We start from the raw sequence: 27,469 nt of genomic DNA on the forward strand, positions 1-27,469 counted from the left end.
ATGGTGGCAGATTTTCTTGAAAACCACAGTGAGTGGATTTGGAACTCACCATCAGTTCTCAATATACGAGCTAGGAAATAACCGCAGAATTCCAGGTAGATCAGGAGAACAAATTTCCCGCCAAGTTGAAAGTGTGGTCGGGACTGGGGGGTGCACCAGACCCTGTTAGCGCCTGGTATCTAATCACCACACCAGTCTCATCTGTCGTCTTGCCTCGGATCCATTTGCAGTCTCCACATCTCCCCGCCTTGTTCCGTATACAGGTGTAGACCGAAATCCCCAGTGTTCTGGAGAAAATAGACCCTACCCCTGTCCATCTTCGTGTGACTGACTCTCTGACGTGCGCCCGCCGTGTTCGATGCGAACGACTCTATGAAAGGCATCTGAACTATACCAGCGTGATCATTAATGGTATTGCATCAGGTGCAGTGCTTCTGGCTATTTTGTTTACCACGGACATGCGCTGCCTGTTCCCAGGATAAGGTAGACGCGGTCAGGAACCAGCTACCATGACATAAGCAATCTAGGTGGCGTGGGAATGTTTCAAATCTCGCCGGCGAGTCATCGCCTCTTGAGAGGTGGTCAAAACATGTATTCCATAGACATCTGCACACAATCTTTTGCTGCTTCTGTCATTTGATGGTCTAACTGCGCCCTATGCATGTCCCAGATCGCTTCCCAACGGTGGCCAGGAGCCTCTGCGCTTCGCTTGGCACAGTGAGAACGAGTCCCGAAGAGCGTTAAGCTCCTCGGCGTCAACTGGCACGGGTGGGGCAGGCGGAAAGTTGTCAACCCCCACCCTGTGTAATGTCCCTTGTATAACCGGCTGAGTCTTCCATGATGGAAGTATGACTATCTGCTGTAATGGGAGCTTCAGAGGGCTGGCACATGCAGCAGAACACTGTTCCCATTGCCTTTCCGGACGGTACAAGTCGGGCCGGTACATCACGTGTTCAGCGTCTACTGTAGACGCCCGTTTCAAACATTTCTCCTCGCCGATTTAAACCGTGCTCAAACACATTGAAACAGTGTTCTGCGACGTTTTAGAACATCTTCAATTATTGGCCAATAACTCGGTCAAAAATGAGAATATCACAAAAGTTCTTCCTAGCATTGAGAGCTAAGGATAGCTACTATCATTGTCAGAGACCAGAATCTTCAAACATGGGTGAGGGGGGGAGGGGAAAAGGCAGGACAAACGGGGGGCGCCTGCTTATGTCATGGTGGCTGGTTCCTGGCCGCGTCTACCTTATCTTACTGCTTTCGTCAGCCAGCGTTAGTTCCGTAAAGCTTCAAGTAGCTGATCTAGGTACCGACTGTACATGATGATCACTCAAGCTCAAGGTAGCTTCTCGTCGGAACCTAGCATTCTGTTCAAACCACACAACAAGTCCCCTTTAAAACTACTTGATGAGTCTGGGTGTCTTCTTCCATCTGAGACGAGGTTTCTTTCGAACCTGATTGCCTCCGTTGCAGCTGGCAATCCAGGAGAATGTAAACACCGAGTCGTCGGTGGTCGCATGCCCAGTTGGCATCAACTGGCTTCTGATATCTGTCAGGGTCAGAGTTGTGCCTGGTACGTATATCTGGAAGCCTATCTCCTTGTTTATTTGCCGACGTCCTCAATGGGTGCCACGCGGCTCTGATTTCAGTTCTCACAAATATCCAACTTGTCATACCGATACGGAACCCCGCATACGATCCGACGGATGAGAGACATCTCTCTGTGAAGGAGAGCGACTGCGGAAGGATCGAGAGCGTTCAGAAGGGGACTAGGGGAGCTTGAGTCGTGGATGAGCTTAGCGTTTAGAGAGCTGTGTTATGCTGCAAACCTCAATATGTTATTTGTTGTGATCGGGGTCCGCACGAGGCGATGTATCCGAAACCTTGTCAGAAGTTCATGCCGAGAAAACTGGGCGTTTCGAATGACTTTTGGAGACATCTGAAAACACCTGAGATTGGAGACTGGTACGGAACGAACTCAGTACTTTGCACTGGACCGATGGTGCGGCTGCGCAGAAATCGCACCGTCACAAAGCCAAGGCTGCGGGTGGGGGTCGCCCACGATGCATATGATGGCTTCGGGCATGATCTAGATGTCGTTGAACGCATGCTCAGATCTCTGGGACCTCGGCCGAAGAATGCGACCCCTCGGCTACGTCAGCATGTACATCCCCGAACCGACTCACAGCCCCAGGTCCGCCAACAGCTCCTCCGCCGTGACCCGCGACGCGCCCTTCTCGCCACCCCCATCCTCGCCCCCCTTCCAAGCTTCCCGTATCTCGTCCCGGAGGCGCACGAGGCGCACGCGCCTCTGCGGGCCGTCGCTCCCGAACGCGAGCTCGAGCACGCGCCGCGCCTCCGCCGCGACCGCGGCGGGCGTGCCCGAAGGCGTGAGCCCGGAGCGGTAGATGCGGCCGGCGCCGATGCCGGTGCGCACCTCGAAGAGCTCGTACGCGGCGCGGTTGTTCTCCGCCATGTGGACCGCGTTGAAGGCGTCGATGGCGGTGAACGGCCAGCAAATCCTGTGCGCGCCAACAGAACCAAGGGGGAACAGAGAAGAAAGGAAAGATAGGAGTGAGACGGGGATGCGGAGAAGGCGGGAGGGCGCACGTACACGGGCACGCCCGCGTGGGTGGCTTCGATAAGACTGGAGGTACCACAATGGGTGAGGAACCAGCCTGTCACCTGGGGGGCTCGGAAGCAGTGTCAGTGCTAGAGGAGAGCGGTGGACGGATTCAGGGCGCACGGGATGGTTCAGGATGTATCGCTGCGGGCACTCGCGTGCCGCCAGTGCGAGCTCGTACCCGTCTATCCGCTTGCGAACTTGGTCAGAGAGCTCGAGGGGAGGATGGCTGAGTATCTGTGAAAAGAAGATGTCAGGTGTGACGTTATACTAACATGAAAGCTCCTACTGACGAAGGGTATGCGTTTCTCGACGATGACGTCCAGCACCGTCAACAGCTTCTCCTCGTCGGTAGGCCACTGGAACAATCCGAACGAGATCTGCGAGGGATGAGTTCACGGGAGATGATCTTCCTTGTCTCGGCACACTTACATACAACACTGATTTCGAGCCGTGGCTCTTCATCACCGAGCTGAGGAATATTTGGATCCTGTCGCTGTGGGGCACACTAGCGAGCTCCGTAGCAGCCCGCCTGGATCCCACCGGTAGGACGGGCCCCACATAGTATATCTTGGCTCCCCTTTGCGACATCCACGCAGAGTTATTCCTCGCCGACGTAGCGTCGAATGACTGGGGAACAATCGAGACAACTCCATCAACCATCTTCCACGCGCTGTCGACCAAACAGGAATCAGGTAAACGGTAAAAGTTCGTGACGTGAACCTATACGCACTTGATGAAAGTCACGAATTGTTCCCCCGTGACCGACCACCCCGAAGGCTGAGGCTGTTTGGCCATTCTGAGGTTTAAGCACTGAAAATCAAGCATGGACGCTTACCTGTTGCGGCTGAACTTCGTATTTGTACATGGGTTCGTACCCAGGCACACGAATGAGGATGTGTGACGTCATCTGCATTGTCTGTGTGCGCGACAAGTATGAGTAGAGGATAGTGAATATAAGTGTCTGCTCACCTTGACAAACATGTCGTCCAGCCTTATGTCGCCCTTCATCGACAGCTTGCCATCATCTACGAGCTGCTTCAAGGAAGCCTTGAGCGAGCCCCTGTCATCCGGTCCGTGTGCGAAGAAACCAGTCGCAGGGCAAGAATTACGCCACCAGAACACTTTGGGTGGCTGATCCGAGCACGCCCGCACCCTGTTCACGAATTCCATCGAGTGGTGCCACTGTCGAGAGAAGAGGGTAGTGGTCAGTCTACGGCAGCGTACGTTCCGAAACAGCGAACATACTGGTGCAATCACCAATTGAGGAAGAGGCAGTGCGGAGGGCATGTCACCAATGCTCGCGGAGACTGGCTCGCCTCTGATGAGCTCCTCACAAACACTGACACTCGCGTCTGCCAGCGCGGAGTCGAAGAGCTTATCCGCTCGTCCCTCGGGCGTTACCATTATAGGAACCAATCTGCAAAAGTACGAATATGAGCCAACGAGACTGAGGAAGTGCATCTCATGCGTACCTGATCAAAGTCCTCCGTGAAGCGCTCTCGACGGTATCGTCGAGCTCGCTGTCCAGTTCTGTAATCGCGCATTGGAGCATGTCGGCGCGTAGACATATCGTGACGTTCACCGGCCGGATTGTGACCAGTCTGCACGCGAAGACACAGTACTGCTTCAAGTCGGCTAGACATAAGATGTGTGATGAGCAGGGAACGCATACAGTACGTCAGCATCGAGTACCAGGAAGTGACAATGGAAAAGAGACGTCAGGAACCACGCGGCAGGACCCAGATTTGGATGCGCGACTGACCTCGGACCCCACTGGCGACCATGACAATGTGACCCGGAGGCAGATTTGTCGCCATCGGAACAGAAGATTTTGGAGCTTCGATCGCCACAGAGGGAGAGAAATGCAATGTCCGAGCGTCGATATCGAGGCGGGGAGAGCTAAGAGACAGTAAGAAGGAGAGTCGCGGAAATTGGATGGTGGGAGTCGCCTAAACTTTATATACGACAGTTGTGATGGCATGCACTGATATTACGGCGGCTTCTTAATGGACACTGCCTTGCAACGAGCAGCCTCACACCGATGTAAGCGATGTTGTTTCAGCATTCGGTTGTGTAGACGTTGCTCGGAAAACCAACTGCGAGTTAGCGAGCACATCGGCGGCAAGTAAGAAGGCAAGTCAAAAGACATCAGTCTCCTACGGACTAAGCTGAAACAAGGAGACCCGCGCTGGATACCGCACGATCTAACGGACAATACCATAGACACGTGTTACCGACAACACTTCCATATGAAGTTAGTCCACTTCAAGCCAGAGTCGTCCGATGGAATATACTACGGCCGCATGTGCATTGCGCACGCGGCGCCGTCCGAGGGCGGGAGAGACTGCAATAGATTGACCATTGCCAGACTCAACATTAACGCCACTAGAAGACAGGTACTACACCTCAAGACTTCAACTTTCAAGCTTCAAGCTTCAAGCTTCACCCCCGGAACTCCGATTCGGATACTCTCTTCATCACCACACCTAGCGAAGGCACGTGCAGCCTCCTCTCGTTGCTGGAGCCGGTGAAGTAGATAGCGTTGACAGTGGCATTGTTGCGCATGCCCCACTCGTCTAGGATGGTCCAGTACACGTAGCACCCTACATGGCGCTTGCCGTTACGGCCGGCCTGGCCAGTGTCCACCCTGCCGGACGCCGAGACTCTCAGAACGCGACTATGAGGACGAATGGGACGACTCACCTAAACTCTTCCCTCCGCGTCTCACGAAGCACGACAGGACCCTGCACCCCGAACTTGCTGAGCGCGTCCTCGCCGTAAAGGTTCCACTCCTCCATCTACAACGTGCCTTGGTTCACGTTGATGATCGCGTACGAGTCCTTCAGGTCCGCGTTCGTGCTCGGAGCGTACCAGAGCCCCGCGTAGAGATCTGCGGTCGCCTCGGCAAGCGCGGCGTCCATGGCGGGCTGGAGGATCTCGTATGCGTCGTAAGCAAGCTCGCCCGAGTCGCTGAACGAGCCGCCGATCATGACGACGATGCCGTACCCGCTGGTAGGGTTGACGGTGAATGCGGTGTGATAGCTCGCAACGTTTCCCACTGCGACGAGATCGGCGTCAGCATTCATTGCCGAGCACAGCAAAGGGATCGAAGAAGTACTCACTCTTTTGATAGAGGCGGCGAGCGCGACCATTGGAGTCGTGCGTCTTGACAATTTCCCAGACAAGGCCCACTTCCGTCCAGTTGTCTTCGAAGGCGTGCATAGGACGCAGCCACTTCCTCAGGGAGAAGGGCGAGAGCTGGCTCTTCGGATGTTTGGCATTGAGCAGGCTTTGTGCGATGGTCATCAGGTCATGGAGTGACGTGTACTGGCCCCCGGACGGGTTCATGGCATTCTTGAAATCCATGTCCTGCACCCAGAGAACCAATTAGTCTGCATAAAGATAGGTAAACGCGAACAAGCCTCACAGCGTACTCCGAGTCTTCTGCACCAACAACAATCTTGTCCTTGGTTGCGTCGGTGGACAAGAAGTGGCTCCCATTGAGCCCCATGGGGTCGAAGATGTCCCGCTTGAGGAGCTCCGCGTGCGTCAAAGCGGTCTCCCTCCCGGACGCGGCACGGTCCGCTTCGGCGAGCGCGAGTCCCAAAACACCGATGCCCACGTTGGAGTAGATAGGCTGGTCCCAGGGGACGGACGCGAAAGGGTGGTTGGGCATGTCTTGCATGACGGCTTCGCGGGAAGGGAAAGGCAGGCCGTTGGTCGGAGGCGGTCCTCCACCGGTCATGGAGTGCGGCCAGTCCGTCGCGGTGCCCGGAGGCCAGTCTCTTCCCATGCCGGACATGTGTGAGGCGAGCTGAGCGAGGGTGATGGGCTCTTCATCAGGACTAGGATAGGATTGGTCGGGGTCGAGACCTCGGGTGGTGTATTTGAACTCGGGGAGGTGCTTGTCGACACGATCATCCCTGGGAGACGGTCGCGACCTTGAGGGCGAGGTATGAAGCGTATGTAGAGACGACGCACCATGATAGCACCCCTCTTTGCTCCAATATCATTCCCTCCAGCACTGTGAACATCTTCGAGACCGACGCGATCCGATACATTGAATGGCTGTCGACAGGAGCAGAGCCCGTCTCGTTCGCCCTGAGCACGCCGAAATTGTGTTCGTACAGTACGCCATTGGACGTGACTGCTCCGACAGACAGCGTGTCGATGGCTTCAGAGTGAAAGCGAGTCGCGAGGTACGCGTCCAAAGCTTGCGTCGCATCGCGAATCAGGGGATGGCTGGCAGTAGGGGGCGCGTCGACGAAGACTTTGGGGAGGAAGGGCCGGCATGATACCGATTCGAGCACCGAGGGCGTATCCCTTCTCAGATAGGACAAAAGGGTCAGCCAAACGGTGGAAGCAAGAGGCCACATCGTCGTCGAGAGCACGCCTCCAGACGCCGTGAACCCGTACCGACAGATGCTCACCTGTATCACATCAACTACATATGTAATTGGGGAACACGTTAGTCCGAAAACTTCCATGCGTTTTGAAATGGACTTCTTGAGCTATGGCCAGGACGGTATGCGACGCGGGAGATTTGCTGCGTCTATAGAGGCAACGGGAAAGAAGCAGAAGGAAAATACGCGGCTCCAGAGGCACTCGTTTGGGAAAGACTGGCACGCGCGCCTTATACGCTTTCACTTCAACGACCATCATCCAATGTCGCCAGATAACCTCACTCTCTGTTTGAACACATCTCGCACACAATTTTTTCCGCCCATTCAAAGATGCCAATACCCTAACCACAAATGTGTTCAGAGCCGACAGCATCAGGCCATCCCGCTGACCCCGCCCCACAGAAGATTTGCAGGAGGTCCCTGATTCACCTCCTTTCCCATGAACTCTAGGGCTTGTCTTGCGGGCATGGAGGAAGGTGAGCACGCGTTCAGAGCTCCGTTTCCTTCCCGGCCGAGTCTGACGCACATGTCCGCGATACAAGCCTCATTTAGGCCGGAGAATCACTGCTCAATCTTCTCGTGCCTGCCTGTATACCCAAGTTCGGTGGATCCATGCGTTTGACCGCGCGCCCAAGGATCGTCGCCCAACGCCCAACGCCGCCGGCGTGCAAATTTATCCAGTCCAGGCACTCCGCCTCCTCGTTACGGATAATGTCTTCCGTGTTTTGCACCCATGGCCAACCTCTTGGAGTACCGCTCCCTTACCAGGGTGAACGCTCATGAAGCTCTCCGCACGTCCGAGCGCGACCGGAGGCCTGAAGAAAGGGCTGGCGACCGGGGAGGGTTGCTTGCTCCCCCGCTCGTCCCTCGACACCCTCGCGCGAACAAGCCCTTTGCTGTACAGCCCACAATGGCCCTCGACAACGACGGGGCCGCCATCACCGGTTTTATGTGCGAAAGCCCGCTTTGGGGTGAGTTCAACCCATCTCAGCCTGCCTTCGCAGACGTCAATGATGAACGTAAATATTTGCAGGAGCATACGTCGTCCTCTTCGTTGTTTCCGTCTTTCTTCTCCTTAGTAGCTCTCGAAGCCTGAACCTGCCCATTTTTGTCGCCAACACCATCCTCTTTTCATTATGCACCACTCATTTCTTCCTCGAGGCCAATCACTTTTACACCACTGTGGTGCGTTCACCGCTCATCTTTGTCTCCCTTGCCAACCTGCAACTTACATTCGTGACAGCTCACGACTGGAGTGCCCGGATATGCGGACGAAACAACGAAACTCCTCGTCGCCGATATTATCATCTCCCTCAGCGACCTTCTCGGCGTTCTCATTCTTCTTTACCGCTGCTGGATCATCTGGTCGAAGCGCTACGACATCGTCATCCTCCCCGCTATCTTGGCACTCACTGGCTTCGGTGAGTTCTGGCTCTCCATTTTCAACATCCGTGTGTTCCTCACATAGCCCTTTGCGCAACCCAGCATGCATATTGGGCGTCGCTATTCTCGTCGTAACCACCGATCCAACCGCTCCCTCCCCATCCCCCGCAATCGTCCCCCTCGGACTAGCAGGGTACACCCTTCCCCTCATCACCAACACCATCACCACCGGCCTCATCATTACGAAGCTGCTCCTCACCTCCCGCCGGTCTCCAGTCGCCCCGGATGAAGAGGCCCGAAGCGCGGTTCGGAGCGCAGTGCTGCGCGCAATCGCCGTCATCGTCGAGAGCGGGCTCCTCTACCTGTCCACGCAAGCAACCTTCGTCTGTCTCTTCGCGCTCGGGCACCCCGCGCAGGCGATCATCGCCGTCGTGGCCGCCCAAGTCTACGTGAGTCTCCGACCCCCTTATGGTGCCTCTCGTCCGTACGTTCTGAACGCGCGCGTCAGGGTATCACCCCCACGCTGATGATCATCCAAGTCGCACTTGGGGCCCGCGAGCCCGAGAGGTTCATCGAGACCGACGGCACGTCGCGCGCGGGGTTCGGCTCTTGTTCGGCGATGCGCCGCGCGTCGAGCGCGTCCGCGTATGCGTCCGAGAGCCGCGACAGCCTCAGGCCGCTCCCCGGGCTGTCGCGCAAGGCGTTCCTCTCCGGGGCGTCCTCCGCCGTTGCGCCGACGATCGACAGTGCGCGGACGCTCACGACGGAGGGCATCGAGGAGTGCGAGGAGTGCGACGGAAGCCAGTTGCGGTTGCAGACGATCGACTTCGACGAGGACTTCGCGATCGCGTTGTAGGAGCTCGGAGAGGGGAAGGAGATTCTTAGGCTCCCGGACGAAAGCGTTAGCTATTCCTGTAAAGTCCCATGTCCTTGCGCTACCACCGCAGTATCCCATTTCTCGCATACGCCCTCGCTCCTTGCCCGGGCCTCAATCTCCCTGAAACGTCTCCCTCCCCCCCGCGCCCTCCACGACTTCGCCCTCGATCTCGTCCGGGGGATGCGCCTCCACCCATGCCCACAACGCCCTCCAGTCCCGGCACACGTGCACCGCGCCCACCCCGCTCGCCGCGTGCGCCCAGCGCCCGTCGCGCACGCCGGGCTCGTCCGCCTCGAGCGTCGCGTCCGCGCGGCAGCGCACGAGCTGGAGCATGTACCGCAGGCAGTGCGCGACGTGCGCGCGCGCGCCGGGGCGCGCCGCGTCCGCGATGGCGACGCGGAAGACGTCGAGGCAGTGCAGCTCGTGCACGGCCGAGACGAGGAACGTCCGGCCGGTCGCGGTGGTGTTGCTGAGCGCGGACGAGGCGGCGGGTGGGGGGCGGAGGGTGACGAAGCCGTCGGTGGAGGGGAAGAGCGCGCCCCACTCGGCGTCGGCGTCGAGCGCGTGCGCGGGCTCGCCGGAGGTCTGGACGTGTGTCGTCGCGGGGAGGGATATCGGGGCCTGCGCGGGGAAGTCGTCGCCGACGTACGCTGCGTGCGCACACGAGGGGCCGTCAGCGGTCGGGCGCAGGGACAGTCCCGGGCGCAGAGCACTCACAGTACGTCCTTCTCTCATCGTGTCCCCCGCACGCGCACGCGCTCGACGCCACGACGCCCCGCGCGGGCAAGAGCCGCACGAACAGGAGCGCAGCGGCGGCCACCGCGTACAGCGCGCACCGCAGCGGCAGCACGACCGTCCTCTGAGTCGACGCCATGGCAGACGCAGCACCAGGGAGTGCGCCCCGAGGCCGCGCACGACGCCCGCAATAAGGCGAGCCCCTCCGCCCCACCCAACGACCCGCACAGTGCCCGCTCGGACACGCCGGATCCGCCCAGCAGCCGCACCACATGCTCGCGCGCCCCAAAGCGGCAGCGCACCGGCCGCGTCCGTGCACGCACGCGTCCGAGCCCGGTACGGTGCATGCTCACGCTCGGGGGGACCTGTGCGTGGTCTACATGACCTCGAGGCGGAGGATGCGGGTTGGTGGCTGGGCCCGGAGAAAGAGGGGACGACGCAGCTGCGTATGGCAGCGGCCGCCACCACACGGTGCCACGAGCGGTCTTCCGGTCTTCAAAGCTTCAAAGCTTCAAGCTTCAACGCGGTGCGAGCTGCGGCGTGCGAGGCGGGAGGACCCGGTCGGCTGCGTGCATGTTGGGTGGGAAGGCGGGGCGGAATAGGCAGCGGAGGGACGCGAGAGAAGAGGAAGGCGACAAGGTTGAAGGTCGCAGGGGCCATTTTGGGCATCCTGGTGTAACTGACGAAAGGTCAGGGCTCCGAGAGGCGAGAACGCATCCAAAAGCACGGGACTTGGCAGTGACGTCCACAGTGAAGTCTGTCTCTTTGCTGATGGTTCACGTCGCCCGAGGTTCGGCTCATTACTGCAACGTTGTCGCAACGCACCACACCAGACTCGCCACCTTGTTGTTCTGTACGCCAACGGCACCGGTGAGTTCGGGAGAGACCTGTGAGCAACGACGTCAGAAAGCACACTGACCCTCGCATCTCGGCAAGTCACCCACCCAAGTCGACGCGTCCATGATCCTGCACCCCCGTTCTCCGCTCGGAACCGCGCCCCCCACGAGGTGTTGCATCACGAACCAGAGCCCGAACAAGACCTGAGACGTGAGCAGCTGAGCGGACGGCGCGAGGGGACGTCGAACCCGTCCGTCTCTTTTCCTCCTTGCGCGGGAACTGCAACTCCCGGCCGCCGTGCTCAGCGCCGCCTCTGAGCTCGACGAGGAGGTCCCAGGGCGGCGCATGCGGAACAGGACAGGACGTCGACCGGCATAAGAACCCAGCAGACCTCGGGGGGAGAGACCCAGGTCCCACACCGTCCTGTTCCCCACGCACCTCCACTGCTAGGTCGTCATGTTCTTCAGCCCCTTCGTCGCCGTCTTCGCTCTGCTGGCCTCCGCGGCTGCAGCACCGCTCGCACCGTCTGTCCAGGAAAGGAGTGAGCACCCACTCTTGAGAGCCGCTGCGTACTTTACTTACCAAGTTGAGTCATCCTAGACACAGCTGGCGGCAAGCTCTGGCGAGGATACGCCCACCAAACTCTCGACAACGGTGAGGCACGACTGTTTTATGTATCGAGGGCTCTCTCATCATAGACGTCTAGGCGCTCCGACCACCGTCAGCACCATTCAGTGACTGAATGAATGATCAGCGACACGGTCGCTTGCGATGAAAAGAGAATGTGTAACAGAGTCGCCTGAAACGTTGCGGAACATTTGTATCACACTTCTTAGCCCCGTATGTAGGTCGGATTTATGGAATAGCACCGAAGAATCGCCGCGAAGTTGAGATCGGACTTCAACTTCAAGGATCATGTAGTCCTTCACGTCCAGGGTCTCGGAGGAAGTCAAGGTTGAATCCAGAGGCGCCCAAACTGGCTAGCGCTCCCCCTAAAGCCGGGGATTACCTCAGCACTATATTCGCACTTGTTGAACGTTGAACACTCAACATCGAGCAATTGTGAACCGAGGCTGGCAGCGGCATGGAAAGAGTCTTTGCTCTTATCGTATCTCGTATCTAATAGTAGGCTGTATATATGCATCTAACGGTAAAAGTTCGGATGTACACAACACACGCGACGACGGTCCTCCAAAGGCAAAAGCAGGCAAGAGTGAACCGGGCCCTGCGCAACGCGCGGGGAGCCGACCTTACAGAAGATTGGTACAACACGCGCGACGGGCTTACTTGCCCGCGGTCTTGTAGAGGATGAGACCGAGGAGCGCGATCGAGTAGCCTGGTGGCAGGCGTGAGCACGGAGGGCCCCAGAAGCCTAAACGGACAAGACGAGGACTCACCGACGACTTGTGTGGGGGTGATCATCGCGCCGAAGATGAGCACGGAGCCGGTGATAAGCAGGATGTCCTTGAAGACACCCGCGAGGGTGAGGACAAGACCGGACCCGGCGCTGACGAGAAAGACGGCGGCGACATTGAGGAAGAATGCGACCATGGCGTTCAAGAGGAGAACGAGCGGGCTGCGGACGGAGGATGACGATTAGCGCTGCACTGCATATCGACGTCGAGGGAGTGACGGACCCAACGCGCATGATCTCGTAGAACGGCGCCAGACCCTCGGTGAAGGGAAGGACGGCGAGGTTGATGAGCGCGCAAACGGGCGCATAGTAGTGAAGCGAGACCAGCGGGTTCATCTTGAGGCCGTGGAGGAGGATCTCAATCATGACAAGACGAGATGCCTCGAACTGTCCATTATTCGTCAGAGGCGGTCTAGCCCATCAAGGAAAACAACTTACGACAACCGCGGCGGCCTGGATGAGGAAGCCAGTGAGGTTGAAGCGCAATTCACCATGCGACGCGAGGGCAACACCGGCCGAGATCATAAAGACGATCACCGCAAGGCGCTTGCTGGGGTCGTGGATCCGGAATGTCCACGAGATGAGCAGGATAGCAACTGGTACGAACGCCTGCGTTCGATCAGGCATGTGCGTGAGCAGTCGTCCAGCGGTTTTTTGGGATGGGGGACGCACCTTGAGCATCTGGATGTATGCTACTGAGAGATAGAGGTACGCCGTGTTGCTAAGAATAAGAGAAGCACTGAAGAGGAGGCCGATGGGGAGGATACTCCGGAGGAACATGTCTTTCGACATGTTCACGTCCTTCGCGCCATCGAGGAGGTGTGTTGTCCGCGCCAGTACGCGGGTGCCAATGGCCTGCAAGACGATCAGCTCAGCTCAACATTCTCCGTCCCCAGACCCGCGAAGTGTACGCGGGCACCAGGCGGCTCGCGCACCCCGCTACCAAACCCAGGCCCCCGCCCGCCCCGTCGCACGCATGACGTCGGCCGGCAGCTCTGGCTGTGGTCGCGCGGGCCACCCACACCGGAAGCCGATGACTTCGGCCCCGATGCCGAATGGAGAGTCCGCGCAAGGCCGCCTCGTCCGGACCAGCCCGCCAGGCTGAAGGCGAGAGTCCGCCAACGGGACAGTCGGACCCATCTCGTGTCGGTCGCGGAGGTGGGGCTGGACGCGGATGGCGCCTTGGCGCTCGGCGGATGGGGGCCGAAATTGCCAGCGGGGACCGCCAAGCCGAGAGGCGGGGCGCGCAAGCGCGAGATGGGGCGCGCAGAAGAAACGAGACGTGGTACTCACGGCAAAGGTCAGATGCCAGGTGACGAGGAAGACGGGGAAGCGGAACTGGAGGGTGTTGTACAGGTAGTTGTTGTAGATGATCACCGCGGAGGAGAGTGCGATCCAGACGGGGATAATCATCGACGCGGAGAGCTTCGGGGCCGCTTTGCTGTTGCCCGCGCCAGGGCGCGGCGCCGTCGCGGAGACTGGGGAGGGCAGGAGGTCGCCGGTGTGCTTCTCGTGTACGTCGAGCATCTGACCCTGCTCCTCGGCAGTTCCGGTCGACTTCTCGTCGTAAGGCATCGTGGAGGGGAGTGTGGACTTGACGGCGGGCGGCGAGGAGTGCGCGGGTAAGATAAGGGGGTCGGGGGTCGTGAAGGGGGTGAAGAGAGGCGATAGAAGGCGGAGAAAAGGAGAGACTAGGGTCGGGGACCGGACAGGGAGCAAGGCGGGGGCGTCGAAGAGAGTTGCAGACCATCGGCGCCTCCGCCGCCCGCTTTGTGTCCTCCGCCGCGCTCCCACGCTCCCGCCTCCGCCCGCCCGCCCGCCGCGAGCAAGATATCCGCTAGGACACATACTCCTAGCCTCGGCTTATCTGCCTCAGATTAAACCGACACAATCCTATGCTGCCCACCACTTCTAGGATAGAAACCAAGTGAGTACCGTTGTTCTCACAATGATACATCCGCGGGGATAGAAAGACCAGACCGCGTGCGAATGACATCGAGTTCAGATGTGGAGATATCCATTGTGTATTCGAGCTCCGGGCGCTGCAACCGACCGCCTACGTTCTTTTTATCAGTTGGTTCAACGAACGAAAGGCATGCGTCTCGCGCGTCCGTGCCTCAAGGTGATATAGTCATTACATGCGGCTCCGCGGTCTAGATGTGAGATAAGTAATGCGCGGTGTAGTCTGATCTAAGGACATAGCCATTCCTACGCTGGCGACGGATGTGGATCTGATCCAATCTATGTAGCTGGACATCTCGAAATCAAAATCAGGTGTGCGTAAATACGTGCGATTAAAGCCCCGTGCATGCGTGATGTCCGAGGGGAGGAATGAAGCGTTGTAGCGTACATCCAGCGGCGCCTCACGAGTGTCGGCGCGCCGCCTCTTTGCGCACGGCCTGCAGAACGGCATCGACGTCGAGAGGGACGTGCTGGTCTCCCGCCACCGTTGGGGGGATGACCGACGGCAGGTCCCCCGACGAAAATTTCCTGTCCCGGCCGAGCGTCAGCAGCGGGTGCAGACCACCGAAGACAGAACCGCGCACCTTCCATTCCACCAGGCGATGTAGTCCATCCCGAGCGTCTCCATCGCGAACTGCTGCTCGCGCACGAACACGCCCGGCGGGAAGAACTCCATCAGCAGCGGGGGCACGACCTTAGCCGCATCTGCCGTCTTCCCGCTCGCCGCGCTCGAGACGCTCTCTGCGACCGGCGCACGCATGAACACGCTGTCCGCGAGCTGTGGTCCGTATGAACCCAGCACGATCTGAAAAGCCAAGCGATATCGATGAGCACGCGCCCCGCTCGTTCGCCCACGACCGGGCCACTCACCGACGACTTCGCGAACGCGCCCATCCGCTCTGTCCACTCCAGCGCCGGCACACTCCCATTGCCCCTCACCACATGGACCGCCTCCAGCGCGCCGTCGCGCTCCATCCTGCGCAGCCCCTGCACAAGTTTGTCCTCGTCCCCCGCGCTCAGCCGCGGGCCCGCGCCTGCAGGCATGTCGCGCATCGAGACAAACGTCACGACCGGCTTCCTCTCCTGGCGCCCCCAAAACCCGCCCGCGCTCGTCGCATCGTCGTCCGTGACGTGCAGGTAACGCAGGAGCGCGGAACGCGCCGGCGCCCACCAGTCCTGCGGCGCCGGAAGTGCGACCAACGGCGCTGCCCATGCAGGGGCCCCGGCGATGCTCCCACCTTCCGCGCGCTTAGCCAACCCGGCTTTCTCCTCGTCCGAGACAGAGATGGGTTCGCTGAAGGCGCGCGGGGCCGCCCAAGTGTCGCGACCGCGCTCCGCAGCGCCGCGGTCAGCGACCACGACGCGTTCGAGGAGGAAGGGGACGTGCATGTCTGCGAGGTCCTTCCAGTCTTCCTCGAACCACATCCCGACGGTGGGAAAGACGGCTTTGGCGAGGAGAGGGTGTACGCCAGTATATGCGCGTTCACGGGGGAGCGGATGCACCTTGGGGTCCTGGTCGCCCGGAGGGAGAACGCTAGGCGTGGAGAATGTGGGGATACGGGGGAAGACGAGCCGGAGGGGGGCCGGGACATCGGATGTATGTGCTGCCGCGGAGGAGGGAAGGCCATGCTTGTTGTGCACGGAGCGGTGCGAGATGACAGAGCCGGATGAGGCGAGTGATGCTTGCGTGCGGAAGAGGGAGAAGAGGGTGTATGCGTCTTGCGACTCGGCGGACCCTAGCTGCATCCATGATGTGCCGTGGATTCTGATCACGTATGAGGCCAAAAAGCTCAGACAAAGGCATGCACCACTCACTTCGCTGCGTACGGGCCGAACCAGATGTTTGCGTCCCTCGAGGTCAGCATGTGCCAATCTCGAATCTGTGGCGGTCGCGAGGCGTCTGACGAAGACGACGCAATGTCGCCAAGCTGGGGAACCTTGGCCCAGTCGTCTGCGACGACGAAGAGCGTGCCGTTCACGGCGACCACGTTCTCCAGTATTGAGAATCCTTGAATCGCCCAGTCAGCCCAGACACAAATACGGAGGACGAGGGCAATGACGCACCGGGTGTATGTGCTACGAACTTGGTCTGCGGGACCTCATTCCCCCACCGCACGAACTGGTCCTGCACCGTCACGCCTGTGCTCAGACTGACGCCCCTGTCCCCGAGGTCCCGCGCGCGGCCGTGGTGCTGCTTCCCACCAAAGTCGTAGAGCATCGCGTACCGGCCCTTGCCTGACGACGTGGGATGTCCGCGGCCTTCTCCTGACACTTCGCCCTCACGCCATTCCCAGTCTCCGACAATCATGTCCTCGAGTTTGTCTCTCCATTGCTTCGGTCTCCGCCCGTCCTCGTCGAAACCTGGGTCTTTCGTGCCGAGACCTGGGGGGTCCAATGGTCAGCGTCGGAGATAGAGGTGACTAACAGAAGGGGCCCGAGGGACATTGGACGGCTCGATGAACGCTCCCGAGGCAGGGGTGGACGTGACGTCCGACGGGTGCGTTTGCTCGACCATCTGAGAGAATGCTGCGCCCCCACCCAATAGCCGAGGAGATGGAGACCGCAGCGACCAGACCTACCCACGCAGCCCGTCGTCCCAACGGGTCCCCAGCGGTCCTCCAGGAGCTAGCAACACGGCCCCACCGCACGAAATGACACGAAGTGCATACACTCACCTATACTCAGAAGGTACGACGACGATAGCTTCTGCGGGCGCACGCCCGCCAGCCCGAGCGTGGCTTCTAGGTTGTAGGAGAGCACAAAGACGGTGAGGGCGAAGAGGGTGAGCGTGAATTCCCGACGCGTCGGCGCCGCGGTCCATGTGCGTTTTGGAGGCATGATGCTGAGCCCAGGTGCCCGAGTCGGCCGCTACTTGCTTGACACTTGAGACCGCAGGGCAGAATACGGTGGCCAGCGCAGCGGTGGAGGTGAGGTTGAAGCGAGGACGGGATTGTCGCTAGAGCGTGTGAGAGAGGGTGATATGAATGCTTGAAGTGATCTCGCGTGGCAGAGCTAGTGGAGCAGGCGGGAATAGGGTGAGCCGAGACTATGTGAGGGCGCACAAACAACGCGAAGAAGACGATTAGGTGCGGCGAACGTAGACAGCAGCCGGGGACGTGCGACGTGGAGGATGAGAGGGAAGCGAGCCCGCTGAACGCATCTGTGGCCTCGGCTCAGCGCCCAGTGGTGGCGGCATGCTCGAAAGCGGCGCGTCTCTCACGTCACTGAGATCTGCGGTTCTCAGGCGAGCTGGACTGTGCCATCCCCATCTTCCACTCACGAAGGTTCGCATCTGTCGCTTGATAAACCCAGCAGGCAGTGAATAAGATGCTCTAGTTAGATCTACGGGCGTCACAGCTCTGAATACATGCAGGTATCGTTGGACTACTGGAGCCGCCGACGTTTCAGTGTCCGGATGGCTGTAGTAAGGAAACGACTCGGGGCGCACGTCGATCAGCTCCGCGACGGCTCACTCCCATCCATCCCTACACAGTCGCCGTCTTCGGGGACAATGGCTTTTCTGCCTGCTCCGAGGATGACGGTGGTGATACCCTGTTCAGTAGTACGGTTGCGCACGTTTGCAGGGCAGCGACCTCCTCTTCCTTCGGATCTGCGCAGGCAGCCCAGCGAATCTTCAGGTTGGGATCTACCAGGTAGACGTACCCCACCACCTTGTTATTGATACCCAGCGGGTCTCTCAAGTACCTTGTCCGCATTATTGTCAAGACTTGGCCTAAACGTTTATGGGAAGGAAGCACGTACTCCATATGCTGGCTGGAAACCAGGTATGTTGGCCAGTACTCTGGCGATACTGATTTCCGAATGCCGGACACGAACATGGAGATGAGGAACGTCTTCATTCTATTGTCCTGCAAGTTGATCTGCACATGCTGAAACATGGGGTTGGACGAATGCGCGGCCAATGTGGGTTCCACGAATTGTGCGGACTGTACCTAGAGCGGGGGTCAGAAGGTGCGCAACACAAGTGGGTAAAAACATACTTCGGAGACTCTTGTGGTGAGAAGCGAGACAATTGAGACCTTGCCGGCGAGCAGGTCTGTTGTATGGACCTTCTCTCCTGTTCCCGCTAATGGTGTCCCACTAATATCCGGAAAGAACAGTGCTTTCTGTGTTGTATTGTCTTAGCACACCGCACGGTTTGGCATGTCACAAGGTGCGCTCGACAAGAGACATGACGTACGTCTTCTCGAATCATGACCTTGGGCGCGATCCACGTCTTTCCTCCATGATTCTTCGTTCTACTCAGGTCCGACCAATACCCTCGCGTTGCTTCCTTCGCGCTGCGTCATGTAAATGGACGAGGGCCCACAAACTCAATAGGATGAACGTACAGATGATGCCTTTCCTGTAAAAGCTGGTCCTTGTGAAGATACTTGTCCCTCGTCGTCTCCCACCTGCTGGTTTTCGTTTCGGGCTTCTTATTCACCCCCAAAGGACGCTGAAGCAGGGGTAGATCGTCGTTCTTTGCCTCAGGAACCTCCTTTGCCTTTCCTTTCTCCTCTTTTGTGAGCGGTGGCGGAGTGGCCGGAGAAGCAGAAGTTGAGGGCTCCTCTGCGCGACGCGGTGAAGTGGTGGAGAGGAAGCGGCGAGCTGAGACAGACGGAGAGGCGCATACTGGAAAAGTGCGTGGGCGGATACGAAGGAGAGCCGAGCGCATGGCTCAACGACTGGAATCTGAAGAGAAATGAGAACCGTTCTGAGAAGTGAGCTGGAGGGCGTGCGAGCATGCTCACATGTCACGTGAACTACGCGTCGCGTCTCGGCCACGCAGCGTGGTAATCGTCTTCGTCGACATCCGAGCCGTGGCCCTGTACTTACTCGGATATCCCAGCTATCCTTCTAACCACAATGGTCACTCTCGTCAACGCCCATAGGGATACGTCAGGAGCTCTATCGTTCCAAATGGGCCCATGAGCGCCACCGTCCTTCACCAAGCCACTGTTTTCTGCGGCCCACCGGTGTCCCTATCCACTTGAGGCCCCACATCTCATGCTGGCAAGCGTATGTAGACGTTGCATAGGTGCGTAGTCTGTGGCGACGCATATACCCACATCTCATCCAGTGCACTGCCCAGGACCCAGGCGCGGCGCGCCCCCTCCTCATGCCGCGCCGAACGGCGTGCGACGGGGCGCATCTGACGTGGAACGCCGTCCGCCCTCACCTCGCCGTCGTCACATTGCCCGACTCTCGCCTGAGCGGCTCGCTCGTCATCACGAGTCCCGAACGCTGCGCGCACGCACCCGGCCCCCCGGTGCGTGGTTTGCGCACCGTGATGCACACCGTGCGCGCGAGCGCCCGCCGCCTCGTTGCGGCGTCCTCGCTATCCCACGCGAGCGACGCCGGGGGTGACAATGCATGCACCCTGTTCGTTGCCCCTGCCCCACGGTCCCGGCCCTCGCTCCATCGCACGCGCGCTTCTAATCCGGAGATCCAGTCTAGTGACCGTCTACGGGAGCAGTCAGTGCTTCGGGCTCACACAGAAGACACGGAAGGCGACGGAGTACGGGACGGGGGAACCCCGGATGCGAGGGCCCTAAGGTCGAGGGACGGTTGACGATGGACACGCAGCACAGATGCACGCCGATACAGGTCAGTAGATACATACGGATACATGCCGGTGCTTCTAGAGCCCTCTCGCTGTCTTATCGTCTGCGCACGCAGACGGCCCTCGGACCTTAAGCCAGACTCGAGGTGGGAGAGAAGATCCACCTCGGTTTGAGGGGGAAGTCTTCAAGAACATTCCATCGACCAACGTTGTCCACCGTGCTGTTTCAGAGCGGGCGATATCCAGAGCCATAACCACACCCATCAGGAGCGTCGACGGACATTACTTACGCGCCTACCAGGCCGTTACGAGAAGCAAGTTTCAACGACAGCGATTCCACTCTGTTTTTATAATCAACGCAGCTCGAAGATCCTCAGCCAACAACACAGCTTTCGTACACCGGATGCTCCAGACGAGGCAATGTGCCTGCGCCATATTACGCCCCTGAAGCGTATCTTTTCGTGTTGCGTTGCGCAAGCACTCACGGGACATCGACAACCTGCAAGTGACATGTCATAATCTGCGGAGATGTTCGGTAAGCTGCTCGTGCTCCATTCATATCCTCGTGTCAACGTTGACGACATCAGGGACGGCCAGCATGCTTCTGGGTCAAGTGAAGCCTTCGTCAGCTATCGGACCTTGTATCAGGTTCAGTCTGTAAGATGAGCGTTTGCGATCTCAGAGAGAACCCAGCTGAAGTTTGAAACCAGGGTCTGGATGCGCCGCACCCGGATTGAAAGTCCCTGTCGGGGCGCTTGAATGATCCGTCGAGCAGGTGCCTCGTCGGAGAGGTGTCCCGGCGATGGCGGTGCCGCACACCGAGCTTGTGCGCACCCTGGTTCCGCGGCCTTGCGTCGGGCCCCAAAACACGTTTTGCTCTCAGCACTCGGACGGTCGGGAGCTCGAAGGGCGGCGATGCGGTGCAGGGCATGCGGATGCGGCCCGGCCACGCGTCCCGGCGTCTGCATCCGATATGATCTCGGGTCTGGGCCTGTCCCCGCGTGGGCGTCACAATTGTCCGTCCTCCGTCTCTTGTCCTCCGCGTAGCTTGCTGACCCGCACATAGAGACCGCACAAGAGCACACAGCCTCGTACAGAATGGCAGAATGTGTTGCCCATCCGACCTCCGCGCCCGTCCGTCAACAACGAGCGGCGGCGACGGGGCACAATTTGCGTCGCGCCGCCGCTTGTGCGCACCCCGTTCTTGAAGCGCTGTTGTACGGCAAGAACGCCCACACGGGCAGGATCACCAGCGTATCGTCGACCGCCCGGCGCGCCCGCTTCCTTTCGCACCTTAATCCGCGGGCGGCTCGCCTCCTCCGCTGCCCCCCCCCAGGCGATCACTTCCTGCCTCATGGCGGGCACGCCCCGGCCAGCCCTTTGTCACGTTCTGCACACACTAACTATAAGACTCCGTCGCGCACTCCCTCCTCCCTCGGGTCTTCCTCAACGCTCTGCGAGCACACCTCCGCTCTCCGCTCTCCCCCTCCTTCCCCCCTCCTCGCCGCCCTCCGACGCCATGGTCCCCTCCCCTTCCGTCTCCTCGCCCGCCCCGCCAGCGCTTGGCTCCTACATAGACAACGGCGCGCTGCGGCTCGTCGAAATTCTCGGCTACGGCGGCTACGGTATCGTCTACCGCGCTGTCGACACCCACTCCCCTAAGCCGACTTCCTACGCCGTCAAATGCCTCCCCCATTCCAGCAAGCGCAGCTCCGCACGACAACGCCAACTACACATCCGCGAGATCACCCTCCACCAACTCGCATCGGGCCACCCGAACATCGTCACGCTCCACCGCGTCATCGAGGACTACCAATATACCTTCATCGTCATGGACTACTGTCCCGACGGTGACCTCTTCACTCAGATCCTCCACAAGCGGCGCTATCTGGGCAATAACGCCCTCATCAAGGAGGTTTTCCTTCAACTGCTCGAGGCGGTTGAGTACTGCCATTCTCTGAGTATTTATCACCGCGACCTCAAGCCCGAGAACATTCTCTGCTTCGAGGACGGCCTCCGCTTAGCCGTCACCGACTTCGGTCTCGCTACCACCGACCGCGTGAGCACTGAGTTCAGGACAGGCAGCGTCTACCACATGAGTCCTGGTACGTAACGTACTCTGACCTTCGAGCTTCGTCTGACCGACCCTTCTTGTCCTACAGAATGCCAGGGCGGCATGTTCGCGCATAACCGCGCCTACTCCCCCCTCTTCAACGACGTCTGGTCATTGGGCATCATCCTCGTCAACCTCATCACCGGCCGGAATCCGTGGAAGTCCGCGTCCGCGGACGACTGCACCTTCCAGGCATACCTGAAGAACCCCGACAGCTTCCTCCCCACTGTTCTCCCCATCTCCGAGGATGTCAACTTCCTTCTCGTCCGCGCGCTCGAGGTCGACTGGCGTCACCGCATCACACTCCGCGAGATGCGCCATCTCCTGGAGTCCATCGACAACTTCTACTCCCCCGACGTCGTCTTCGAGGACAGCATGGCGCGTTGCCCCTGGGAGGCCGGTCTCAACGTCGACGCTGACAGCGATTCGTCTGCAGAGGCTGAGCCGGAGCCTGCGGACCCTCCCGCGCAGCAGGAGGCACAGGAGGATCTCGTTTCCACCTGGAGCGACGGTTCCGACGCCGAGATGGTCTACACCCGCGAGCGCTCCCTGGTCAAGGAGTCGTCGACCTGGACAGCCTCCTTTGGTGCTGAGCGCGACGATGACTCCGGAGTCGCCTCCGCCTACTCGCGTTCCATGTCCCCCAGCCCACGCGCGTCCCCCGTTTATACTACGACGAAGCTCTTCGACGCCCTTCAGACTCCCGTTCACAGCCCTGCTTCCGCGTACTCTGCGCTTTCATCCGAGCCCTCTATTCCTTCACCGCCGGTGACCCCGCACGCGTGGGACCACGAGCACTCGACGCGTCCGAAGCTTGTTCTCACCGTCGACACGGACACTTTCAAGCCCGAGTACTACGACAACAGCGTCACGATGCTCTCCGCGACGGCGTCCTCCCTTCACACGGCGCTCGAGTCCAACTGGGGCGACATGTACTCGCCCCTCGTCACCAGCGCGATCACGACCGCGAAGCCCTCGCCATACCCTGGAGACGAGGACCACATGGTCATCACGCCGGCGATGGAGGACCAGATCATGGACGACTATGACGACGAGGACGAGGACGAAGATGAGTACCCGGAGATCGATACGTACGGCTCGATACCGTCCGCGCGCGCCGAGTCGCCGGTGCTCGGGCTCGACGTCAACGCGAAGGAGGTGCGGCGCGCCCCCGCCGCGAACGCCGCGACTCCGGACGTCGAGTACAGCTGGAACCGGATCTGCGACTGGCTCAATCCGCAGCAGAAGCCCGCGACCCCGACGTCGCCCACGACTATCGCCCACGCCACCCCTTTCTCCTTCTTCACCGTGCAGGCTACCCCCGCGCCCACGCGGCCGTCCTCCCCGCGGGAGTCCTCCGCATGGCCCGCGTTCTCCTTCGACCTGTCCACCGCGACCACGACCTCGCCGACGCCGCAATCGACGAGCAAGCTCGCGACCCCGCGCACGTCGCCCTCGCTCGTCGCCCACGCGCCGCTCTCGCCGACCGCGGGCCCCTCGCGCACGCTCGCCGCGGACCACCGCAAGGGCCGCGCCTCGAACTTCCTCCGCCCGATCCGCCTCGCCTTCCCGCGCCGCTCGTCCTCGTCTCCCGCCCGCCCCGCCCGCCGCCGCTCGCCCGCGCGCAGCAGCCTCGGCGGGCGCGGGAAGACGCGACAGACGGAGAGCGCGCCCGAGGGCGCGTACGCCGGGTCCGCCAACTGGGTCTTCTCCGCCTCGACGAGCGCGTCGCCCGAGCCGCAGCCGTACCTGTGCCTCCCGCAGTCGGTGCAGCCGACGCACGTCCGGGTCGAGGCCACCACCGCGGCGGCGAAGGAGCCTGAGCACTCGACGCTCACTGAGGACGCGCAGCCGCGGCGCAAGCGCCTGCGGGTTGCGCGAGACTGGTTCTCGCCCGGCAAGCTGTTCGCGTCGGTGCTCCCGTCGTCGTGACTAGCCCGCCTCACGGACACATCTTCCGGCCGCCTCGCGCGTGCGTGAGCTCAACCGATCTGTATCGATAAGTTATCCCTGTACTTGTACCGCTTCCTGCCTCCCAGTCTCCTCGCATTCATCACGCACCCTGCATCCGCATCCGCATACACACCCACACATTGCATTGTTCATCGTCCCTGGTTCTGCGCGCATCATTCTCTCATCTTGGCCCATCCTGCATTGTTCTCCGCATCGTTGCATCGCATATCATTACACGACTTCTCACGACGCCTCACGAGCCCGCTGGTCCCTCTGGTGTAACGTCTAGCATATCTACATCTCTTCATCTGCTTGGTTTGTGTATCGTTAAGCACGGGGCGTTGCCTCGTCTTTATATCTTTATCTCGGTAGATCCGTGTACGTTCATGTACGCGCATATGCGCACGTAGCATAGCGTTCGGACTGGGTCTCTGCGCAGCACTTGTAGATCATCACCCTCTCGCCCCTTTCACGACCTCGTCCTAGAGACACGATTTGTCACGGTACATGCCACTTCTTCTCACCCATATGCCTTATGCCGCAGTATGCCAATCCATTCCTTTCTTCTGCAATTTGGCGGCTTCAATACCGCAAGCAATTGCGAAGTCTCGGTGTGCAGAACATAGTTGTTGAGAACCGCCCGAATAAGGCCACGTTGACTCGTCTTTGACTGGTACAGTTCAGACTTTGACCGTCACAGGAAACATGATAAACCTGTGGTCTTGTGATGTTCGAGCAGCGACCGTTGGCACGTCCTGTCGTGTGCAGTCCGAGGAGATCCCGCAAAACATCGATCCAATCATCTAACCTACGATCCTACATGCAACGCCACCGGTTCATACCATTAGCTCGAAAATGTGTTGACAAAGTCCCATGATCTACCGCGCCGTCGTCTGCTGCCCTCCGCTCTTCTCTTGCAGGCGATCGATGAGCTTCGCATCGGGCGCGACAGCAGCCGGGATCTCGAGCTTGGACGTGCCCTCCTTGCGCTGTGAGCGGCTGTCGCCGCGGAAGCCGATGAAGTACAGCCGGAGCTGGTCGCCACCGATCGCGTCGCTCTGGAACCGCGTCGCTTCAGCGCGCATGCGGGCGGGCAGGGCGCAGGGCAGAGGGGACGAGGGGACACGCACGAAGAAGAGGGACAGCGAGTGCACGTTGGCGAACGAGGCCGCGCGGAGCGGGTACTCCGTCACCTGAGTCTCGCCCTCGAGCAGGGCGATGTCGAGCTGCGGCGTGGCGCCGTCCTCGGCTTCGGCGAAGTCGACGATGTTCGTCCGGTTGGCGTATAAGCGCAACCGCCCGGGCGTGAGCTCGCCGCGGCCTGTCCGGGGAACGATCAGCGATGCTGCGATGGGCTGAAAACGGACGAAGGGGTGGATGGATTTGCGTGAGGACCTTTAACGAGACGGAAGGCGCACCTGTCTTAAGAAGAAGGGAGCGTAGACGGACGTTCTGTGTGAAAGGGACGTGTATGATGATCTGCGACGGGGTCGGTGTGAGCACTGTGCCCAGACTCAAATCTCCGCTACGCTGCAGCGCGTGTGGCAGGTGATGCCCTCGGTGGCTTGGGCATGGAACGAGGGGAACGTACTTGATCGTCGACACCGGACTCAGCGAAATGGGAGGTGTCTTCTCGCTCGTCCCAGGACTTTATCAGCGCCTGGGCGTCCTCCGGTACGGTGAGGTTCAGGCCGTGCACACTTGGCTTGTCATGTTCGTCGTCACAGATTTACGGACCCCGCGGGTGATGAACGGCGTGCTCACTTGGACTTGTCGATCGATTGGTAGAGGTTCCCGATATCGAGCGCGGTGAGCTGTGCGGCGACGGAGTCTTCGTCGTGCGACATACTCGAAGAAGTGGTCGCAAGGGATGAGAAAGCTGGTCAAGTTGATGGTAAGGGACGAACAACCTAGCCACTGTGAACCCCAAGGGACTGAGCCTGGCTTGCGCGTCCCGGGCCGGCGAGTCTCCCTCACGTGAGACGGCGCTTGGCCAGCGAGGCATTCTCCGTGCTCAACGTCGACTGTCCGCCGTCTTGCGACGCGCTCCTCATCGCGCTCCTCCTCTCTACCCTTCCCGTCGTCGTCCGGAAGCAGGCCTTTGTCGTTGGGACGCGGGCCTCCGACACCATGAACTCAAAAGTCGCTCGGTCTATTCTCTCGGCCTCCTCACGGAGGTCCGCTTGCCCCCTTCCATCCATCCGTCCTTCCCGCTCAGTATCGACCCCCGCACATGCTTCCTCGTCCGCACCGGTGCTGACCGCACACCAAGCCGCTCAGCAGCAACAAATGGCGGAGGCTCTCCGAGAGAGTGAGCAGTATCCCAACCTCATCGAGCACGACATCCTCCTCGACACCCATGAATCACACACATTCGGCCCTTCCAAGTGGTCACCCTACACCAACACCGTCATCCTTCGGGACGAGGAGACCATCTTTAAGCTCGCGCGGGAGGCCCAGAAAGGCGAGGTTGCTCCAATGCAGCAGGCAGACACGACCAAACAGAATCCAACCAGCGTGCTCGCCAAGAAGGTCCTTCGCGTCAACTTCATCCGCTCCGTCATCCACCAGACCGGCAAAGGGAGGGTGATGTCCATGGCCTGCACATCACTTGTCGGGAACGGCCACGGCTTCATCGGCATCGGCGAGGGCACCTCAGGCGAGGGCGTGTCCGAGGCCCGCGACATCGCCATCAACCGCGCCCTTCGGAGGATGGACCAGGTCGAGCTCTTCGAGGGTCGCACGATTTGGACGGAGATGGACGGCAAGTTCGGGTCCACGCGCATCATCCTCCGCCCTCGCCCCGTCGGGTTCGGCCTCGCGGTCAACCCGGTCGTCCACGAGGTCTGCCGCGTCCTCGGTATCAAGGACCTCAGCGCGAAGGTGTGGGGGAGCCGGAACAAGTACCAGGTGCTGAAGGCGACCTTGCGTCTACTCTTGCCCGGATCTATGCCGGCGATGATGGGCAACGGGGTTGGCGGGAAGGGGAAGAGGCTGGAGAAGGGGGTGCCGATGAGGACGGCGATGGAGATGGAGCTTGCGCGGGGGAGGAAAATCGTGCCTCTGCACGACTGATGCTTTTCGCAGTGCAGTTGACGTTCGTATCTGTATGTCACTTCATAATCCACTGCTATGCTCACCCTGGGCGATTGTTGCTGCAACTAGACGCGTTTGAGTCGGACACTGAGTCTTGGCAATAAGGTGGTTTTCTACCTAGTTCGTATCTTGCCACAGCTGCTCTGGGTGCGCTCATGCATCGACGTCCTCCACCTTACGGAGAACTTTCCTCGGCGGGGCCGCCGTTGCTCCCGTCCAGTCCTCGCCAGTGCAGTATGATTCTCCTCCCTTTCTCGCCCCGCTTGCGCTCATTCACCACGATGCCTACAGGAACATGTACGGCGTTGGCATCGGTTTTTCGGGCTTGGTGGCGTGCGCGGGATCCTCTGGGTGCGGTCCGTGAGCGAACTAAACGGCTCCCCGCGGGAGGCTGCCCAGACGGCTACGAGAGGCGAACCAAACAGCTCCCTAGAGGCTGACCACCGCTGCAGTCCATATGAACCCGCCCCGCTCCTCGAACTGTCCTTGCCTCCTGCCACT

The 27,469-nt window shown here is 59.9% G+C and overlaps 10 protein-coding genes across 10 annotated transcripts; 3 read left to right on the forward strand and 7 right to left on the reverse strand.

The window, feature by feature from the left end:
- Positions 1–2,185: 2,185 nt before the first annotated feature.
- Positions 2,186–4,265, reverse strand: BXZ73DRAFT_41513 (UDP-Glycosyltransferase/glycogen phosphorylase; the record flags this gene model as incomplete). Its single annotated transcript, XM_048018785.1, has 9 exons — positions 2,186–2,525; positions 2,618–2,688; positions 2,750–2,863; positions 2,920–3,006; positions 3,059–3,349; positions 3,459–3,545; positions 3,659–3,811; positions 3,875–4,090; positions 4,134–4,265. Coding segments are annotated over 9 exons (1,491 nt in total), but the record flags the coding sequence as incomplete, so codon positions are not given.
- Positions 4,266–5,071: 806 nt separating this feature from the next.
- BXZ73DRAFT_88172 (beta-lactamase/transpeptidase-like protein) lies at positions 5,072–7,005 on the reverse strand (the record flags this gene model as incomplete). Its single annotated transcript, XM_048024857.1, has 6 exons — positions 5,072–5,276; positions 5,333–5,427; positions 5,449–5,687; positions 5,752–5,998; positions 6,057–6,552; positions 6,611–7,005. The coding sequence occupies 6 exons, from the start codon at positions 7,003–7,005 to the stop codon at positions 5,072–5,074; spliced, it is 1,677 nt and encodes a 558-aa protein (XP_047881216.1).
- Positions 7,006–7,765: 760 nt separating this feature from the next.
- On the forward strand, positions 7,766–9,271 carry BXZ73DRAFT_98127 (uncharacterized protein; the record flags this gene model as incomplete). The annotated part of the gene is made up of 5 exons (XM_048027604.1): positions 7,766–8,003; positions 8,066–8,217; positions 8,276–8,453; positions 8,518–8,864; positions 8,924–9,271. 5 exons carry the CDS (start codon positions 7,766–7,768, stop codon positions 9,269–9,271), a joined length of 1,263 nt encoding a protein of 420 aa, XP_047881217.1.
- A 132-nt stretch (positions 9,272–9,403) lies between these two features.
- On the reverse strand, positions 9,404–10,166 carry BXZ73DRAFT_98128 (uncharacterized protein; the record flags this gene model as incomplete). The annotated part of the gene is made up of 2 exons (XM_048027605.1): positions 9,404–9,942; positions 10,010–10,166. 2 exons carry the CDS (start codon positions 10,164–10,166, stop codon positions 9,404–9,406), a joined length of 696 nt encoding a protein of 231 aa, XP_047881218.1.
- A 1,981-nt stretch (positions 10,167–12,147) lies between these two features.
- Positions 12,148–13,853, reverse strand: BXZ73DRAFT_41703 (TPT-domain-containing protein; the record flags this gene model as incomplete). Its single annotated transcript, XM_048018819.1, has 6 exons — positions 12,148–12,200; positions 12,262–12,440; positions 12,502–12,665; positions 12,717–12,887; positions 12,951–13,133; positions 13,572–13,853. 6 exons carry the CDS (start codon positions 13,851–13,853, stop codon positions 12,148–12,150), a joined length of 1,032 nt encoding a protein of 343 aa, XP_047881219.1.
- Positions 13,854–14,641: 788 nt separating this feature from the next.
- On the reverse strand, positions 14,642–17,078 carry BXZ73DRAFT_74923 (uncharacterized protein; the record flags this gene model as incomplete). The annotated part of the gene is made up of 6 exons (XM_048022124.1): positions 14,642–14,768; positions 14,825–15,045; positions 15,111–16,005; positions 16,056–16,248; positions 16,305–16,622; positions 16,916–17,078. 6 exons carry the CDS (start codon positions 17,076–17,078, stop codon positions 14,642–14,644), a joined length of 1,917 nt encoding a protein of 638 aa, XP_047881220.1.
- Positions 17,079–17,725: 647 nt separating this feature from the next.
- On the reverse strand, positions 17,726–18,918 carry BXZ73DRAFT_41415 (ATP10 protein-domain-containing protein; the record flags this gene model as incomplete). The annotated part of the gene is made up of 5 exons (XM_048018767.1): positions 17,726–17,945; positions 18,003–18,193; positions 18,242–18,367; positions 18,442–18,541; positions 18,593–18,918. 5 exons carry the CDS (start codon positions 18,916–18,918, stop codon positions 17,726–17,728), a joined length of 963 nt encoding a protein of 320 aa, XP_047881221.1.
- A 2,407-nt stretch (positions 18,919–21,325) lies between these two features.
- BXZ73DRAFT_88176 (kinase-like protein) lies at positions 21,326–23,851 on the forward strand (the record flags this gene model as incomplete). Its single annotated transcript, XM_048024858.1, has 2 exons — positions 21,326–21,911; positions 21,969–23,851. The coding sequence occupies 2 exons, from the start codon at positions 21,326–21,328 to the stop codon at positions 23,849–23,851; spliced, it is 2,469 nt and encodes an 822-aa protein (XP_047881222.1).
- An 899-nt stretch (positions 23,852–24,750) lies between these two features.
- Positions 24,751–25,719, reverse strand: BXZ73DRAFT_41878 (PITH domain-containing protein; the record flags this gene model as incomplete). Its single annotated transcript, XM_048018856.1, has 5 exons — positions 24,751–24,930; positions 25,003–25,193; positions 25,291–25,351; positions 25,464–25,572; positions 25,637–25,719. The coding sequence occupies 5 exons, from the start codon at positions 25,717–25,719 to the stop codon at positions 24,751–24,753; spliced, it is 624 nt and encodes a 207-aa protein (XP_047881223.1).
- Positions 25,720–26,161: 442 nt separating this feature from the next.
- BXZ73DRAFT_41497 (uncharacterized protein) lies at positions 26,162–26,947 on the forward strand (the record flags this gene model as incomplete). Its single annotated transcript, XM_048018781.1, has 1 exon — positions 26,162–26,947. One exon carries the CDS (start codon positions 26,162–26,164, stop codon positions 26,945–26,947), a length of 786 nt encoding a protein of 261 aa, XP_047881224.1.
- Between the last annotated feature and the right edge of the window lie 522 nt (positions 26,948–27,469).

Source organism: Epithele typhae (genome assembly GCF_022376455.1).
Source record: "Epithele typhae strain CBS 203.58 chromosome Unknown BXZ73scaffold_6, whole genome shotgun sequence".
Taxonomy (NCBI): Eukaryota; Fungi; Basidiomycota; class Agaricomycetes; order Polyporales; family Epitheliaceae; genus Epithele; species Epithele typhae.